This window comes from Oratosquilla oratoria, chromosome 19, assembly GCF_046742065.1.
Source record: "Oratosquilla oratoria isolate Oo_2021 chromosome 19, ASM4674206v1, whole genome shotgun sequence".
Classification (NCBI taxonomy): Eukaryota; Metazoa; Arthropoda; class Malacostraca; order Stomatopoda; family Squillidae; genus Oratosquilla; species Oratosquilla oratoria.
This window is the reverse complement of record NC_134795.1, coordinates 17,557,921-17,577,078: the sequence shown is the minus strand read 5'-3', so window position 1 is coordinate 17,577,078 and position 19,158 is coordinate 17,557,921. Positions and strand designations below refer to the sequence as shown.

Sequence of the window (19,158 nt, the reverse complement as noted above, 5' to 3'; positions counted from 1 at the left end):
AGGACAGAAAAAGTAGGTATAAAGTGAGGAATAAGATGAAGGAGAGTGACTTGGAGAACATGAATTAAAATACTGAAGAAATGTGTTCATGTGTGCATGAGAGAGAGAGAGAGAGAGAGAGAGAGAGAGAGAGAGAGAGAGAGAGAGAGAGAGAGAGAGAGAGAGAGAGAGAGAGAGAGAGAGAGAGAGAGAGAGAGGAGAGAGAGAGAGAGAGAGAGAGAGAGAGAGAGAGAGAGAGAGAGAGAGAGAGAGAGAGAGAGAGAGAGAGAGAGAGAGAGAGAGAGAGAGAGAGAGAGAGAGAGAGAGAGAGAGAGAGAGAGAGAGAGAGAGAGAGAGAGAGAGAGAGGGAGAGAGAGAGGGAGAGAGAGAGAGAGAAAGAGAGAGAGATCAGAGAGAGAGAGAGAGAGAGAGAGAGAGAGAGAGAGAGAGAGAGAGAGAGAGAGAGAGAGAGAGAGAGAGAGAGAGAGAGAGAGAGGAGAGAGAGGAGAGAGAGAGAGAGGAGAGAGAGAGAGAGAGAGTAGAGAGAGAGAGAGAGAGAGAGAGAGAGAGAGGAGAGATAGAGAGAGAGAGAGAGAGAGTGAGAGGGAGATAGGAGAGAGAGAGAGAGAGAGAGAGAGAGAGAGAGAGAGAGAGAGAGAGAGAGAGAGAGAGAGAGAGAGAGAGAGAGAGAGAGAGAGAGAGAGAGAGAGAGAGAGAGAGAGAGAGAGAGAGAGAGAGAGAGAGAGAGAGAGAGAGAGAGAGAGAGAGAGAGAGAGAGAGAGAGAGAGAGAGAAGGGGGGTGGATATGTAGTCATTTGTAACATCCTGTAAAAGAAGGCTAGAAATTGCCTTTCATCCCATCTCATGAATTTGGTTTTCTTTTTCTTTTCTTTTCTTTTTCTCTCTTCCGTGTTCTTTACTTCTTCCATCTGGGCTTGAAATGAAAATAAATGGGCTGAAGACTCCTCACTGGAAGGGGTTGTATGCTGCAAATAGGGAAGACTGACTCTGCTGTCCTTGCCCCACTTTAGTTGCAGCAGGAATAGTGCTTGTTTTTGACGTTAGGGCCGTAGAAGCACCCCACAGGGAGGAGCCTATACTTGGAGGAGGCACACCTGTAGGAGGTGGCACTCCTGTGGGTGGAGGAACACCACTCGGAGCTGGTACTCCAGTAGGGACTGTACTTATTCCTTTCATCATGCTAAGAATTCTATCCTGCAGATCTGACTGCTTTGCATTTGACGCTGCAGAGCCTAAAGGCTGTGGTGCTGCCACTGGGGCTGGTGTTATTGCCTGAGGCACTGAATATGCACTAAACGTCAAAGTGGGAGGTATGCTCACAGCTGGTGCAGTGTAAGGCTGATAAGGAGGCACCACTGTTGAGTGGCCAGGAGGAGGAACACCTGTGTTTATTGTTGTGGAGGTAACCACAGTTGAAGTATGGCTTGATTGAGGGGCAGTAGTGGCGATGGTGTAATTATAGCCCGGGTATGTTACGGCCATACTTGCATTAATAGAGGTGGAATTTGCACCTGAAATGTAAGTTTCCCAAAATATCAAATTAATCAAATGAAACAAAATCACATCAAAATGGCTTACATCTTAAAACAAAGGGTCTTGGGGGGGGGAAAATGGATTTCTTATATTTAACATCCCAAAATCATTCCCATCAAAATATGCTTAAGAAGAGATGAGAGAGTAAAATAAAAGAGCAACAAGAACACGAGTCACAGAAAACTAAAATTCTCTGTGTTTTTCATAGTTGAAAGCTTCCAGAGATACAGAACATAAACAATCATACCTAACTGACCTATCTGTAATGTAAAATTTCATATTTCTTCATAAAAGGCACATTCCAAAATAACTTCACAGCAATAACACCTATCTCTACATATCTTAAGCAATCTGAGACAGAATGAATAGCAAGTAATGATCACTTATCAAATGCGGGTGAATTTAAAATTTTTTAACACTACACAAAACGTTTTATATCAAACAAATCAAAACCAAAATAAAACACAACCACAGAGCAACAACTGAACACAGACAATAAATGTATCTGTTGAGTATGTTCAGGTGTGAGTTTTGACACTGCCAACACCTTATTCGGGGGAAAGGGGTCTACAGTATGTATTTGTATTGGAGTATAGGAATATGTGCAAATATATCAATCAGTCCAATACCCCAGCTTTCTCTTTCATGAGGTAAATATATGTATATACATGTGTATGTATGTATATATGAATGCATGTATGTATGTATATGTATGCATGTATGTACATGTGATATACATATGTATGTTTTTAATTATATTTACCTACCCAATTGTAATCTACAAGGAGAGAGCTACAGTTATGGGGTCCAGTTTGTTTTTCAATGGTCCCAAATCTCTCTGGGAAGAAATTTTGGAATATTGTCTGCATTGTATCAATGTGGGACTGTTCCTACATCACTGGTCGAAAGTTGTAGAGAGAGCAGAGCAATCACAAGATATCACCTCTCTTATGTTTGAAAAAGTACAAGAAATGCAGATGAAGTTGATAAAGAGAGACCTTGGGCCCAATCAGAAGACCAAGAGTCAGCCCCTCAAGGTTCCACCTCCTGAGGGAGGTGAGGGGGTTGAAAGGTTTAGAAAATGGGAACCTTTGCGGGATTTGCAGGACAAGCAGGTACCCATCACTGGTCCCAGGGAGTGATGTATAACTATGTTTTAATGTTTAGAGAAGCAAAGATAAATGTCAGATTGAGTGGTAGGAGGAAAATGATGATGGTTTATAAATTAATTTACTCTAACATTGCAAGCAACACGGTCTTTTTGGGAGCTGTCTTAAGAAGACCATATTGGTTACAGCGTTAGAGTAAATAAATTCCTATACCATCTTCATTTTACTCCCACTACCCAATCCCATGTTTTAATGGGAGTAAAGGGGTATGTATCTATAACTAATTTGTGCTGAATGAAGGAAAAAATGAGACAAGATATTGTGACACAACTGCAGTCCTGTGACACAACTTGGTTAATACACGTATATAAATGTCCTCAAGTCTCACGTGGTTTGGTGTGAAGTAAAAAAACAGAAACTACTTATGAAGGTGAGTAACTCAGTATTCATGAATCTATCCATCAATGTCTGAATATTTGTACTGGTGAGTCCTTTCCAAAATGTGCTACTGTGGCATATTCTTATCAATCATCAAAATGATGTGAAAGCCTAACATGTTCAGTTTAAAAAAATTACATACATACATATACCAATGGCTTTTTCTCCCCACACGGGGGGTAGCCAAAAAGAAAAAGTATTAGAAACCACTCCCACCCATTCCATTTCCTATATATTCCACTCCCCTCCCTCCCTCTTATCTTTACACCTCCTGGATGACAGGTCATCCCTGCATCCTACCCACTGCCCTGGGTCAGCAGCAGTGTCGCAAGACATAGCACATCCACAGCAAGGCCGTTTCATAAATTCGGCAACCCCCCTCTCCATCCCCTCATGCAGAAAAGAAGACGGGGAGAAATCCCTTCGGGCTGCGTCAATTCTTTTTTCCTATATACTTCCTCACCCCCATCCACCACCCACTTCCCCTCATGCATCACAGCATCATCTATACACAACCCCTCTCCATTCACCCCTATCTCCTGTCCTTCCTCCACAGACATTCCTCTCTTTTGTAATGCCCCTTTCACCCCATCCATCCATCTCATCCTAGGACGCCCCCTCATATTCACTCCTTCTACCTCTGCCTAGTAACCCCTATCATACTTCTCAGACATTTCATCTCAAACACATTCAAACTCCTTCTCTCTTCCTCTCTCATGTTCCATGTTTCTGCCCCCTACATTGCTGTTGGCACAATCACTCCTTCACATAACCTCCTCTTAGCATCCATTCCCAAATGTCTATTTCTCATTACACTTTTTAATCCACCAAGGCATTTACTCGCTTCTCTCAATCTACATTCTACCTCCAGCCCCATTCCTCCCTTTCCTGTCACATTCGCACCCAAGTATCTGAAACTATCCACTTCCTCCAGTTTCTCACCCTTAATGCTCACTTCCAGTCTACTGTCACTCTCTCCCCTTGTACATCTCATCACCTTACTTTTACCCACATTTATCTTCAGCTTCCTTCTTTCACACACCTTCTCAAACTCTGTCACTAACTTCCTCAATCCCTCCTCTGATCCTGCTACAAGCGCAGTGTCGTCAGCAAACAACAGCTGGCTCACATCCCACTTTTCTCCATTTTCTTTAATCATCTCCAACCCCTGACCCACTACCCTTGCATTTACCTCTCGCACCACCCTATCCATGTAAAGATTGAACAGCCAGGGCAACATAACACACCTCTGACGAAGTCCCACCTTTACCTCAAACCATTCACTCTCTCCATTTCTAATCCTAACACAAGCTCTACTACTCTCATAAAAACTCTTGACTGCTCTTAACAGCTTTCCTCCTATCCCATTTATCTGCGGTACCTCCCACAGTGCCTTCCTGTCTACCCTGTCGTAAGCCTTTTCCAGATCCATAAAAGCCCAAAAAACATCCTTACCTTTTCCTATAGCTTTCTCACATATCTGTCTTACCACAAAAATCTGATCTACACATCCCCTACCTGTCCTAAAACCACACTGTTCCTCACCAATTACTCCCTCTGTTCCTCTCCTAATCCTCTCAATCAAGACCCTCCCATAAGCCTTCCCAACTACACTCAACAAGCTGATCCCTCTGTAACTACTACACTCACACTTGTCCCCCTTTCCTTTGTAAAGCAGAATTATACAGGCACTCCAGTCCTCTGGCACTCTACCCTCTCTTAAACAAACATTAAATAACCTCACCAGCCAGTCCACCATAACTGTACCTCCTTTCTTCAGACATTCTGCATGGCATCCATCCAACCCAGGTGCCTTACCTGCTCTCATCATCTTAACAGCTGCATTCACTTCATCCTTCCCTATTTCTCCTCCATTTTCCTCACTCATCACTCTCATTTTCTTAGTGCTTCACACTGCAACTACCTTTCCCTCCCTATCCCCCTTCACATTTAGCAACTCCCTAAAATACTCTGCCCACTTTTCTCTCACTGCCTTCTCTTCCATTATCATCTCTCCATTTGCACCTTTTACCTTTTCTTCTCTACTTGATTCGCCTCCTCTTCTTCTTTTAACTTCCTTCCAAAACATCTTTTTATTACTTTCAAAATTTTCTGTCATACTCTTACCCCATTTCACATCTGCTTTCCTCTTTGCTTCCTTTATCTTATCCTTAACTTCCTTTCTCTTTACTTTGTACCTCTCATATGATTCCTTCGTACTAATTTGTAGCCAATCTATGAATGCCTGCTTCTTCTCTTCTACACCCTTCTTTGCTTCCTCATCCCACCACTCACCACCCTTCTTTCTATTTCCTCCCGCCCTCCTTGTTCCACACACCATCTTTGCACACCTTATGACTCCCTCCTTGAACCATCCCCATTCCTCCTCCACTCCTAGTTCTACTCTATCCTTTACTCTCTCCCACTCCCTTCTCAACTTCTTCTTATACTCATTCTCCTTTTTTTTCTCATTTAAGCAGTTCACTCTAAGCACCTCCCTACCTTCTGCCCTTTTCCTCTTTCTCCACCTATTCTTCACTCTCAATTTACCTTCCACTAGGAAATGATCTGATATTCCCCCACTCTCTCCCCTTAGAACATGTACATCCTTAACTCTTCCTACCATACTCCTGGTCAACACTATATAGTCCATTAACGCTCTATCTGCCACCTTTCCATCCACCACCCTCTCCCATGTGTACTTATGCTTGACTTTCTTCTTAAACACTGTATTTGCTATCATCAACTCTCTTTCAAGACACATCTCCACCATCAATTCCCCACTACGATTTTTGCCTCAAACTCCATACTTCCCAATCACTCCATCAATTTGTTCATTTCCTACCCTAGCATTTAGGTCTTCCGATACAACTACATTGACATTTCTCCCTAATCCCTCTATGCACTCATTTATATCTACCCAAAATGACTCCCTTTCCTCTACGTTCTTCTCACTACCAGGCCCATACGCACTTACAAAAACCCACATCTCCTTTCCCAGCTTCACCTTCATCCACATCAACCTTGATGACACCTCCTTCCACTCCACTACCCGCTTACTTATCTCTTCACTTACTAGTATAGCCACCCCTTCTCTCCCTCATCCCCTCTTCACTCCTGAGTACCTCCCAGCTACACTCCTAAACTCACAGTTGCCCTTTCCTTTCATTTTAGTTTCACTCAAAGCCAGTACATCCATCTTTCTTCTCACAAACATACTGCCTATCTCTTCCCTTTTACTCTCATCTGTACCACATCCACGCACATTAAAAGACCCAAACCTTAGGGTACTGGTTGGAAAACTCCCAGACCCTCTTATGCCTTTACTTTCTTTTTTAGGAATGTCCCCTTTTGGGGCTACAGGTAGTAGGACTCCTAATCCCATCCCCCGTCCCTTTTTTGTCGCCTTTTATGACTCAAGTGGAAATACTTGGTGGCAGTATTCTTTTCCCCCACCACAGGGTAGGTAGGCAAAAAAAAAAGGAAATGAATATTCAGAGAAATGGTACAGGACAGTGACAAGGGGTTGGGGGACAGCATAACAGAGGAACAGTTGTTGTATAAAAGTGTCATTATTTCTTTATGTACAGAGTTTTTCTCTATCACAGACAAAATGATGTGTGGCTCTGGTCCATAGGGGCACCCCATATAGACCCTTAAGTATCAACTGCATGCTACTTTGCCACAATAACATGCAGCCAATACAATACATATATATACATATATATATATATACATATATGCATATATATATACATATATATATATACATAAATGCATATATATATATATATATATATATATACATATATATATATATATATACACACACACACACACACACACACACACACCTATCAATGTTCAACGTTTCAAATAGAATTACGGAGCTACAAACAGAAAACTGGGTACTGAAAAATGTAATAAAAATATCTGAAAAGGGCATACAATTTTTAGGTAAAAAATGAATATGTCATCGGAACAATCCCAAAATTTAGGTCAATCATTCTCCAACAATGGAAAGAAGTATCTGAACTCTTAAAATTGTTGCCCCGTGATACTCATTCTACACCATTCAAGATATCAAGGAAAATGCTCAATCAGTGATCACCTCTTGCTTCTGGTCTCAGTCGCAGCTTTCATAATTCATAGTGCAGCAGCCAGAGCTCTAAATGAAACAATATTCTAAACAGCTCTGTGAATACCTTGCAAAAATCTGCAGGTATTCCTAACACAAGTTTGACGTGGAAGTGCTATCTGAGCAAAAATTGTTATGTTCATATCAATAGCTTGTTGCTTGAAATGCCAGTGACCTACGTACACGATATTCACAAAATTGTTCCCGACAATGCTGACATCAGTAAGGCACATTACCTTCTGTACATTTTCCATTTCCACATACAGCATTTTATGCCAAGAAATACTGCTGCAGTCTTCTATACACTGAAATTTGTAGCTTGTCCTTGTTTTAACTACAGCACCATAAAAATGTTCACTTTAACCAAAAGATTACTAAGCACCACATGAATGCTCATGTCTATCAAAAGATTATCAATCTCAATCTCTACCTATACATACAAATGCACATAGCCACAGTCACACATGCAAAAATACATTTGTACACCGAGCCAAATATTTGTGCACACCCTTTCTTCTATCCAAGAACAAATGCCATTCATTACAACCACACTCAATAATAGGTCAATCATTCTCCAACAATGGAAAGAAGAATCTGAACTCTTAAAATTGTTGCTAATAAACTTCGTGGGTCTACAGTTCCCCATGGCAAAGACATGAAACTTACCTGCATTCTCTCTCTTTTGTTCAATTTGATCATCAACAAGCATACTCTGCCTCTCTTTAAGGTACTTGATTATCTTGTCAAGATCCCCCATAGAAAGTGGGCGGGATTCCAGTAAATCATAGAGCAAATTGCGAACATCTCGGGGCACGACTTCACGCATACGCTGTCGAGTTTTCTTCACATATTGGGCAAAATTTTCCTCAACTAAACGCAAAGCATCTTCTACGGGCATGTTGCGGTGCTCTGTATGGGACGAAAGACTTCCATTATCAAATTGTTTATATAAAATGATGTCACTCCTTTAAACAATGCTCACCCACATCAAATAAACAAGAGATGGATGCAGGACTCTTGAATGTATCTTCTTCCCAATGTGGCTTCTTCAATTGCTACAAAAATTCTTCTGCATATTAAAAAAAGATTGATTTGAAATGCACACAAGTTTCCGATCTAAAAGGTCAGTATGAGTAGCATTCCTACTGTGTGATTCCTCAAGGACTTCACATGCTCCGAAATTATCAATTCCTGTGAAAAATTTTGGTAACATGTCAAACATTTGTTCATTTATTCAAACTTATAAAAAAGTGGACACATGAAGCAAACCTAGAATGTGCACAAAACCATGTTATCTGAAATAGAAAAAATAATATTTACCTCCCAATGCTCACTTTCTATGTGCATTGAAGTGAACAATGCTTTAAGACATCGAACATGCATAAAATATTCCATCCAAAATTCTGAGGAAAATTATGATCAAATCCACTATTATGAAAACAAATGGTGATGAAGATAATGAAAATACATCATATATTACCTCTGTAGAATTGAGGGACTTTGTAAAGAATGGGAGATCAGTAATATCTTATTATTTTTTTAATGTTATTTATACCCTAACTCCAGCAGCCGGCAATAAATTTAAAGCTTTCTGAACATTAAGACACCCCCATCAATGTTTTCCTTCACAACTTCATGATACCCTTTACCTGAGCTGTTGAGAAAGCATCACTTCACTCCTTTCCTATTCAAAGTCCCTTAAATCAACTTTAGGCTAACAAGTTTTCATACTGTGTACATTCCATTTTCATCTAAATCCCAACACAAGAAAAGAACTTTTACACATTTCTAGACCACAGTCACAATAAAAGTTATAAAAATACTATTCCATATATTTACTCCAGAATTCACAAAAACACATACAAGTTTCTGGCTCTGGGAGCAATGATGAGAACAAAGTCAAAGGGATATCACTTTATCCCTGATGTCAACATTTTCTATATTATTACAAACATAAACCTTTATTGGTGAACATAGTAAATACTTGGATCTGTAGCCTTTTGATGTTCACAATGTTCCACATATCAATTCTGCCTCATTTCTACCCACTCATGCATGGCTTCATCTAACAACGACACATCTTTTTGTACTTTGGCCTTTGGGTTCCCTACACTCCACTATTGAGATACGGTGAGAGTTCCTAAAAATCTAATACCATCTAGAAAATCTTACACTTGTGGATTAATCAATCCACTATCCCAGTTCTCTTTAACGTAACTCTTGGCCCTCGGGAAGCCAGTTACAATCACCAATTCAGCCTAAGGTCACTCTACTTTAACCTATTACCTATGTATGCCCCAATTACACCTGCAGTGTTAAGATCAACAGTGCAACAAATTTTTCATGAAATATCCAAATACCCACCCCCCTTTTACAAATTCCATCTGACTCAAAACGAAATCTATCTACCTTCAAGGTTAATTATCTGTGACATTTATACATGTGATGTTCTATAGATGATGTTAATTGTTGAACTGTAGTTAGTGAAAGATATATATCCAAACAGTTTGTGTTTAGAAATCAGTGGTCTTGACTCCCCACCTGAAACCAGAATATGTTCCACAAAAGTGAGAATCCCATGGTTGAAAACACACATGTACTCAGACTTTCTTCAATGTATCATTAATTTTCATTAAACATAGTTTGTCGTGACATCCAGAAGTTTAACAAGTATGAATACTACTTTACTCTGACTTAAAATAAAACAGAGTACCACTGAACCAACTCAAAAATCCAAACATCAAAAAATCATTATTCCTATGATGGACAGTTAAGGTTACATTGCACAGTATGACCATGAACATGAGACAAAAGAATTGAGTAGTCATGGATCTATTTCCATTTCATAGAGGTGATCTCAAAGATAGAAAGGAAAAGAAAAAAAAAGTAAAAAATCATATACACACAAGCCTCAACTTATAAATGCTCAATTCATGATCTTTTGTAGTTGCAACTGTCCACCAGCTCTTGCCTTGTAATTTGTGCCAATATTTCAATGTTCTGACATTTCTCTGCAATCTGGGGCGGTGGGCGGGGTGCAGGGATGACCCATCATCCAGGAGGTGCTCAGATGAGAGGGAGGGTGGGAGGGGTGTGGAGTGTATTTAGGGATGAAATGGGTGGGAGTGTTTTTATGCCTTTCCCTTTTTGGCTACCTCCCTTGGAAGGGGGAAAAAGCCTTGGTATATGTATGTATGTATGTATCTGCAATATTAACTGTTTTGGTAAATTATGACGAGTTATTGTTGTCACTATATAAATAATATATATTCAATTCATATGGCTAGTGTTATGAAGGTGTTCTTTAAATCCTAGCCAATATCTAGCAATATCTTACCTTATTTTACCTAACCTCACCTTACCTTAGCTAACCTAACTTAACCAAAGGACTCAGAGATGTACACAGCAACAGATATGTAATAGTGATTACACTATTGGTGATAATGATCAAACATGTCAGTGTCATAAACAATACACATTCAATTAATGTCACCACTGGTTATCTGTAAATCCCACACAGCATTTGGCAATACCCAACTTAACTTAACTGAAGGCCTGAGAAAACTACAGCTTTATCAGGTATGTCATGTTAGTGGTGATGCCAACAGTGATATTGATTGAATACATTTTCTTTAAGTGATAGCAATACTCTTATTCTAATATACTTTTTTTTTACATGGCCTAATCTGATGTCTAATAATTATACTGTACAATCAGTGTTTTTAAGTTTTATGTTTATAGTTTATGTTTGTTATGTTTATATGTAACACTGCCTCTAACCCAGGGCAGTGGATGGGATGCAAGGATGGCCCGTCATCCAGGAGGTGCCAAGATAAGAGGGAGGGTGGAGGGGAGTGGAGTGTATTAGGGATAGAGAGGGTGGGAATGTTTTTTATACCTTTTTCTTTTTGGCTACCTCCCTTGTAAGGGGGAAAAAGCCTTTGGTATATGTATGTGTATGTTTATAGTAAAGGACAACTATTTCTCCCTATGTTCAGGTTATAAAATTTCTTACTTTGACCATAAGTTGAGGCATGCCTGTATTGTCTACAACAAACCTGGTCACTAGCCATGGGAAGGAAAATCTCTCACTAAAGAAATACCATATGAGGACGGAGCTTTTATTGGTACATTTCGTTTCTTTCAGTTCTGTCAGGTACTAATAAAGGCTCCATCCATACATGGTACTTCTTTACTTAGTCTTGTCAGCAACTGCCAATTACATACAAAAACTCTCACCCATTTCATTCCTATCTTACAATCCCATCCCTTTTCCCATGTCAACCACAACAATATTGTACCAATTTTACTTCTCTAGTAGTACCAATATCCACCCCACTAAGAAAGAGGTTACAGTCTGTACAATAATCTCAAACTCATTCTGTCACCCAAATAATGATTGATATAAAAAATAATAATGATACATAACATTAATAAAATAATTAACAAAACAAAAATGAAATACTAGCATTCCTTTCCAGCCATTTTTTGTTCAACCGACCTTGATTCTCACATTTCTTCTTGTGTTGAAAATTTACCTTTAAATCATCTTATCTTAAAAATGCAGATATATTTTGTACATAATGTAAAAATAATTACTTTTACATATTAACCTATGCATACTACAAACTTTCAAGAACACTTAACCTAATTTCATAAATGAGGGCTTCAAGTCTACAATGCACACCAAAAAAAACAAGAAAAAAAAGAGCATTTGTTAAAAACTTGTTAATGCTACCAATAAATCTAGGTACATATATTAACTAATTCTGTTTCGATGTTATATCCATTAACATACACTCCTATTAGGACTACACAGGAAAATTATTATCAAAGGAAAAGAACATTCTAAAACAGTGGATGAGAAAAACACTTGTTTCCTGAGCTGCTGAAGAAATTCCTGCAATCAAGAAGTTGCCATTATAAAAATCTCAACTTATATCTAACACCAGTTCTTAGCACATTCTTTTAAGTAGAATTCAGTTAAAAGTTTAAATTACATAACTTCTCTTTAAAAACATACAAACAAGTTATGTTCAAAACCTGGCTCAAATTCTTATAAACTACTAATCAAATACACAAAAATCTGATCATATAAAAAGTAACATTGGAATGAAACTATCAAGAAATTATATGCACACATACATACATAAATACATACACACCAAGATGCCTTTTCCCCTTTGTAAATGGGTGGCCAATTCTAGGCATACATCAACCCTATATCTATCTCACACCCATCCAAGACCCAATAGTTGCCCCTTTCATCTAAGCTCCTTGCGGAGGAAGGGTCATCCTCATCCTGTGCTACACCACTCATGGGCAATGCAAGCAGAGCCTAACAGCCCACTGCTTCATTATATGGTGACCTCCTCCCCATTGGATGAAGAAATGGTAAAGAAAATACTAGTCACATTGATAAGGTCTAAATTAGAGTACACAGTGACACTATGGTCACCCAGTACAAAAAAGAACACAAGGAAGATTAAGAGAATCCAGAAACCAGCTACAAAGATGGCCCCAGAACCAACATAACTATCATATGAAGAAAAATTGTTAAAATTGGGGTTGCTGATTCTGGAACAGAGAAGAGAAAGAGGTGATTTGTTGACCATCTATAGCATTATGAAAGGCATGCAAGTCCTTGATTGAGAAGAATTATCAAATTTGGATAAGACATGAGGACATGGAAAGAAGCTTAAAAAGGACAATTATAGAAGAAACCTGAAAAAGAAAAGCCTTCCCCACAAAGTGGTGGATGTATGGAACAAATTAGATGAAAAAACAGTGTGTGCAAAAACAATACAAGAATTTAAGAGCAAACTGGATATGGAGAGATACAAAGATGGGACACCATTAGCTTAGCTCCCCTTCCCATAAGATACAACTAGGTAAATATACACATATACACACACAGAAAATTATTGATGCTGAAAGATACAAAGACGGGTCACCACGAGCATAGCTCCCTTCCCATATAATACAACTAGGTAAAATACACACACTGTGAAAGGTGGAGAGGATCTATGGGGAAATATATTACTTGACATAACTATAGAACATACAATGACACAATGGGTAAAAGAAAATACCAGATATAGAAATAATGAAGAACTGTCGAGACTGGATTTAATATTTACAACATAACCTGAAATTGTGGATAAAATTGAATGCAAGACACCATTTGGAAAGAGTGACCACATACTAATAGAGGTTGAACTAAAGAAGGAAATATATATGGAGAGAAATGAGAAATAAAGAAAAGAATGATGTACAATAAAACGGACTTTGGGAAACTTAAAAAATTCTTTCAAAATGGAAATTGGGAAAAATACTACAATGAAGAGACACAAGTAGAAAAGAAATGGATGATTTTGATGGAAATCTAAAATACATACATACATACATATACCAAGGCTTTTTCCCCCTTACAAGGGAGGTAGCCAAAAAGGGAAAGGCATAAAAACACTCCCACCCATTTCATCCCTAAATACACTCCACACCCCTCCCACCCTCCCTCTCATCTGAGCACCTCCTGGATGACGGGTCATCCCTGCACCCTGCCCACCGCCCTGGGTCAGAAGCAGTGTCGCAAAACACAGCACATCCACAGCAAGGCCGCTTCATTTAATCGGCGACCCCCCCTCTCCGTTCCCCCTTGCATATAAGGAGAAGACGGGGAGAAATCCCTTTGGGCTGCATCAAAATTTACTCACACATACTACCCCACCCCCCACCCCCCCGCCCATTCCTCCTCATGCAATCACAACATCATCCATATACAACCATTCTCCACTCACCTCTGTCTTCCGTCCTCTCCCTTCCTTCCTCAACAGACATTCCCCTCTTCCCCAAAGCCCCCTTCACCCCATCCATCCACCTCATCCTAGGACGTCCCCTCATGTTCACTCCCTCCACATCTGCCTTCCATACCTCTTTTACTAGTCTTTCTTCACTCATTCTTTCCATGTGTCCAAACCATCCTAATATTCTTTCATCAACCCTATCTCCCAAATCCTTTTTCACCCCTGTTCTCCTCCTCACCTCCTCATTTCTCACTCTATCCAGCCTAGTAACCCCCACCATACTTCTCAGACACCTCATCTCAAACACATTCAAACTCCTTCTCTCTTCTTCTCTTATGTTCCACGTTTCTGCCCCATACAGTGCTGTTGGCACAATCACTCCTTCATACAGTCTCCTCTTCGCATCCATTCCCAAATGTCTATTCCTCATTACACTCTTTAATCCACCAAGGCATTTACTCGCTTCTCTCAATCTACATTCTACCTCCACCTTCACTCCACCTTTTCCTATAATGGAGTGGATAAATACGTACCAAGACAGAAACAGGAAAAAGTTTATATTGAGTGCTGGTTCAACAGAACATGCAGTGAAGTGAAAGACAGAAGATATAAAGGTTAGAAAAGATGTACATACATACACAGATTTACCAAAGGCTTTTTCCCCCTTACAAGGTAGGTAGCCAAAAAGAAAAAGGCATAAAAACCATTCCCACCCATTCTATCTCTAAATACACTCCACTCCCCTCCCTCTTATCTTGGCACCTCTTGGATGACGGGTCATCCCTGCATCTTATCCACTGCCATGGGTCAGAGGCAGTGTCGCAAGATACAGCACATCCACAGCAAGGCCGCTTCATTAACCTCTTCACTATGGGGTACATCGCATGTCTGGCAGCATTAGCTGCCCGACGTGTGATGTTGCATCATAATAATCGCATTATAAAAAATAAAGTCAGTGCTCAATCGTTTGTTCTCTTTCACCCGTGTATTTTGATAACCATAGAAAACTGATGAAGCCAGTTTAGAGAGGATGAAAATAACGTAGGTACGACTATAATAAATATAATCAAGATGGCGACGTCGGCAACATCGAGTACCCACTTGCTCCTCATGCCGCCTACGTAGGCGTCACCGTATGGAAGTGGTTAAATCAGCGACCCCACCCCCCTTCTCCGTCCCCTCATGCAGAAAAAGAGAAGACGGGATGAAATCCCTTCGGGCTGCATCAAATTTTTCTCACACATACTACCTCACCTTCCATCCCCCCCATCCATTCCACCTCATGCATCACAACATCATCCATATACAACCATTCTCCATTCACCCGTCTTCTGTCCTCTTCCATCCTTCCTCAACAGACATTCCCCTCTTCCCCAAAGCCCCTTTCACCCCATCCATTCATCTCATCCTAGGTTGCCCCCTCATGTCACCTCCACATCTGCCTTCCATACTTCTTTTACTAGTCTTTCTTCACTCATTCTTTCCATGTGTCCAAACCATCCCATTACTCTTTCATCCACCCTATCTCCCAACTCCCTTACCACTCCTGTTCTCCTCACCTCAATTCTCATTCTATCCAGCCTAGTAACCCCCATCATACTTCTCAGACACCTCATCTCAAACACATTCAAACTCCTTCTCTCTTCCTCTCTTATGTTCCATGTTTCTACCCCATACAGTGCTAGCAGCACAATCACTCCTTCATACAATCTCCTCTTAGCCTTCATCCACATCATCCTTGAAGAAACCTCCTTCCACTCCACTACACATTTACCTATCTCTTCACTTACTAGTATAGCCACCCCTTCACTCCCTCGCCCTCTCTTCACTCCTGAAAACCTCCATATTACACTCCCAAATTCACACTCGCCCTTCCCTCTCAACTTAGTCTCACTCAAAGCCAACACATCCATCTTTCTTCTCACAAACACACTACCTATCTCTTCCCTTTTACTCTCATCTGTACCACATCCACGCACATTAAAAGACCCAAACCTTAGGGTGCTGGTTGGAAAACTCCTAGACCTTCTTATGCCTTTACTTTTTTAGGAAAGTCCCCTGTGGGGCTACAGGGAGAAGGATGCCTGGTCCCTATCCCCATCCCATTTTTCTTGCCTCTTATGATCCAAGTGGGAATACTTGGTGGCAGTATTCTTTCCCCCCCCCCACCAGAGGGTAGACAAAACACAGAAATGAAATTCAGAGAAATGGTACAGGACAGCAACATGGGGTTGGGGGACAGCATAATGGAGGGACAGTAGCAGTATAATAAAAGTTTCATCATTTTTTTGTGAACAGAGTCCTCCTCTATCACAGACAAAATGATATGTGGCTCTGTTCCATAGGGGCACCCCATATAGACCCTAAAGTATCAACTGCATGCTACTTTGCCATAACAACATGCAGCCTATACCTGGAAAGCACCAAATATATATCAACCATATAAGTTAATATGTAAAGTGCAGAGGAAAAAAGAAATTACGAAAAAGACATCAGAGATAAATGTAAAGATCAACCCAAACTATTACACAGATATGTGAATGGTATACTTAAAAATAAACAGGGAATAGTGTAACTATGCCATGGAAATATAGAATATGCTGAAGATTTAGAAATGGCTGAAGTCATGAACAATCACTTCAAGTTGTTTTCACTAGAGAAAAAGTACAGCATTGGGACAAAGGAAGTAAAGTGCGACCCCTCCCCCCCATGAGTGAAATAACAATAACACAAAAAGAAATACATACATATACCAAAGGGGACATGTATGAGTGTAGTAGTTTCAGAGGAATCAGCTTGGTAAGTGTAGGTGGGAGGTGCTTATGGGAGATTGTATGAAGGAGTGATTGTGCCAAAAGCACTGTATGTGGTAGAAACACGGAACATACAAGAGGAAGAGAGGAGAAGTTTTAATGTGTTTGAGGTGAGGTGACTGAGAAGTATGATAGGGGATACTAGACTGGATTGAGTGAGAAATGAGGAGGTGAGGGGGAGAACAGGGACGGGAGTTGGGAGATAAGGTTGATGAAGGAGTATTGGGATGGTTTGGACACATGAAAAGAATGAGTGAAGAAAGATTAGTAAAAGGGGTATGGTAGGTAAAGAAGTGTGGATGGCAGAGGTGGAAGAAATGGACATGAGGGGGGCAAACAAGGATGAGATGGATGGATGGGGTAAAAGGGACATTGGGAAAGAGGGGAATGCCTGTTGAGGAAGGGAGAAAAAAAAGATAAGAGGTGAGTGGGGAATGGTTGTGTATGGATGATGCTGTGATGCATGGAAGGGAGTGGGTGGGGGATGGGGGTCTTGAGGGAATGTGTATGATGTTTTGATGCAACACAAAGGGATTTCTCCTCTTCTCTTTTTCTGCATGAGGGGATGAAGTTGAGGGGGTCACTGATTAAATGAAGCAACCTTGCTGTGGATGTGCTGTGTTTCGCTGCATTGCTTGACCTAGAGCAGTGGACAGGAGACAGAGATGACTTTTCATCCATGAGGAGCTAAGATAAGAGGAAGGAAAGGGTGGTGGAGGGGAGTGGAATGCACTGGAGTGAAATGGGTGGGACTGGGTGCATGCCTTTTGACTTGACTACCTCCCTTATAAGATCGAAAAAGCCCTGGGTATATAGACAGATTAGGTTTGTAACTAGAGTGTGGTATGCCTGACCTGACATACCTCGCTAGTTACAAAGATAATAAATTTTCTTTAACTTTTCCTTTACAGACTAGATATGTACAATAGTAAATTAAAATCTTACTTTTCATTAATTATACCCTAATCAGCCTAGTAAATTGACCTGAAAATTTCACATACAATTAAAGCCTAATAAAATTCTATCAAAAGATTCAATCTAACAATAGTATCTCTACTGACCTTAACCAGTCCATAAATATTTCAATACTAGCTTTTATTTTAGTTTAACAAATAACATCTGAATGAGATAACTAACATTGACATTCTTAGGAGACATTAACATAGCATTTCATCCCATTCTTGTCCAAGCCCTTCTGAACTTACCTTGTGGATTTTCATGTAGTACATTTACTGTAACTGATCGATGGTTTTCATTCTCTGGCAAGACGAAGATAGCATACAGACATCGTCGCTGCGTCAGGTCTTGCAACACCTGGGAAAGTGGTAGGTCTGGTGGTGGGAAGAGAATGTCTACCAACATGTTGGCACGTTTCAGCTGGTTCTCGATACTCTCTGCGTAACTCCTGCAGGCACATGGAATTTCAAGAGGACCTTTAGTTACTGTCAGTATCACATTTAAGATGTAAACAATACTGTTCTCTCACAGGACACACCATGTTATACTAAAATCAACTTTTTAGTTACTGTAATAGCTAAACATAACAGACCTCCTAAAATTGGAGCAAATATTTACTAAAGTAAATGGGGTGGTGCGAGAGGTGAATGCTAGGGTAGTGAGTCAGGGATTGGAGATGATTAAAGAAAATGGAGAAAAGTGGGAGGTGAGCCAGCTGTTGTTTGCGGACGACACTGCGCTTGTGGCAGGGTCAGAGGAGGGATTGAGGAAGCTGGTGGCAGAGTTTGGGAGAGTATGTGATAGAAGAAAGCTAAAGATAAATGTGGGTAAAAGTAAGGTGATGAGATGTACAAGGGGTGAAAGTGGCAGTAGACTGGAAGTGAACATTAAGGGAGAGCGACTGGAGGAAGTGGATAGTTTTAGATACTTGGGTGCAAGTGTAGCAGGAAAAGGTGGAGTGAAGGTGGAGGTAGAATGTAGATTGAGAGAAGCGAGTAAATGCCTTGGTGGTTTAAAGAGTGTAATGAGGAATAGACATTTGGGAATGGATGCGAAGAGGAGACTGTATGAAGGAGTGATTGTGCCAACAGCACTGTATGGGGCAGAAACGTGGAACATAAGAGAAGAAGAGAGAAGGAGTTTGAATGTGTTTGAGATGAGGTGTCTGAGAAGTATGGTGGGGGTTACTAGGCTAGATAGAGTGAGAAATGAGGAGGTGAGGAGGAGAACAGGGGTGAAAAAGGATTTGGGAGATAGGGTTGATGAAAGAATATTAGGATGGTTTGGACACATGGAAAGAATGAGTGAAGAAAGACTAGTAAAAGAGGTATGGAAGGCAGATGTGGAGGGAGTGAACATGAGGG

At 40.4% G+C, this 19,158-nt stretch overlaps 1 protein-coding gene across 1 annotated transcript in view; it reads right to left on the bottom strand.

Annotated features, from left to right (window-relative positions):
• Positions 1–709: 709 nt before the first annotated feature.
• Positions 710–19,158, bottom strand: part of Neos (nuclear receptor coactivator protein neosin) — a 36,861-nt gene continuing 18,412 nt past the window's right edge. Inside the window, exons 7-9 of the mRNA XM_076202676.1 lie at positions 18,043–18,242; positions 7,885–8,127; positions 710–1,511 (exon numbers count right to left, since the gene is read on the bottom strand). Coding sequence (XP_076058791.1) covers positions 946–1,511; positions 7,885–8,127; positions 18,043–18,242 — 1,009 coding nt within the window. The 3' untranslated portion in view covers positions 710–945. The remainder of the gene's footprint in view (positions 1,512–7,884; positions 8,128–18,042; positions 18,243–19,158) is intronic.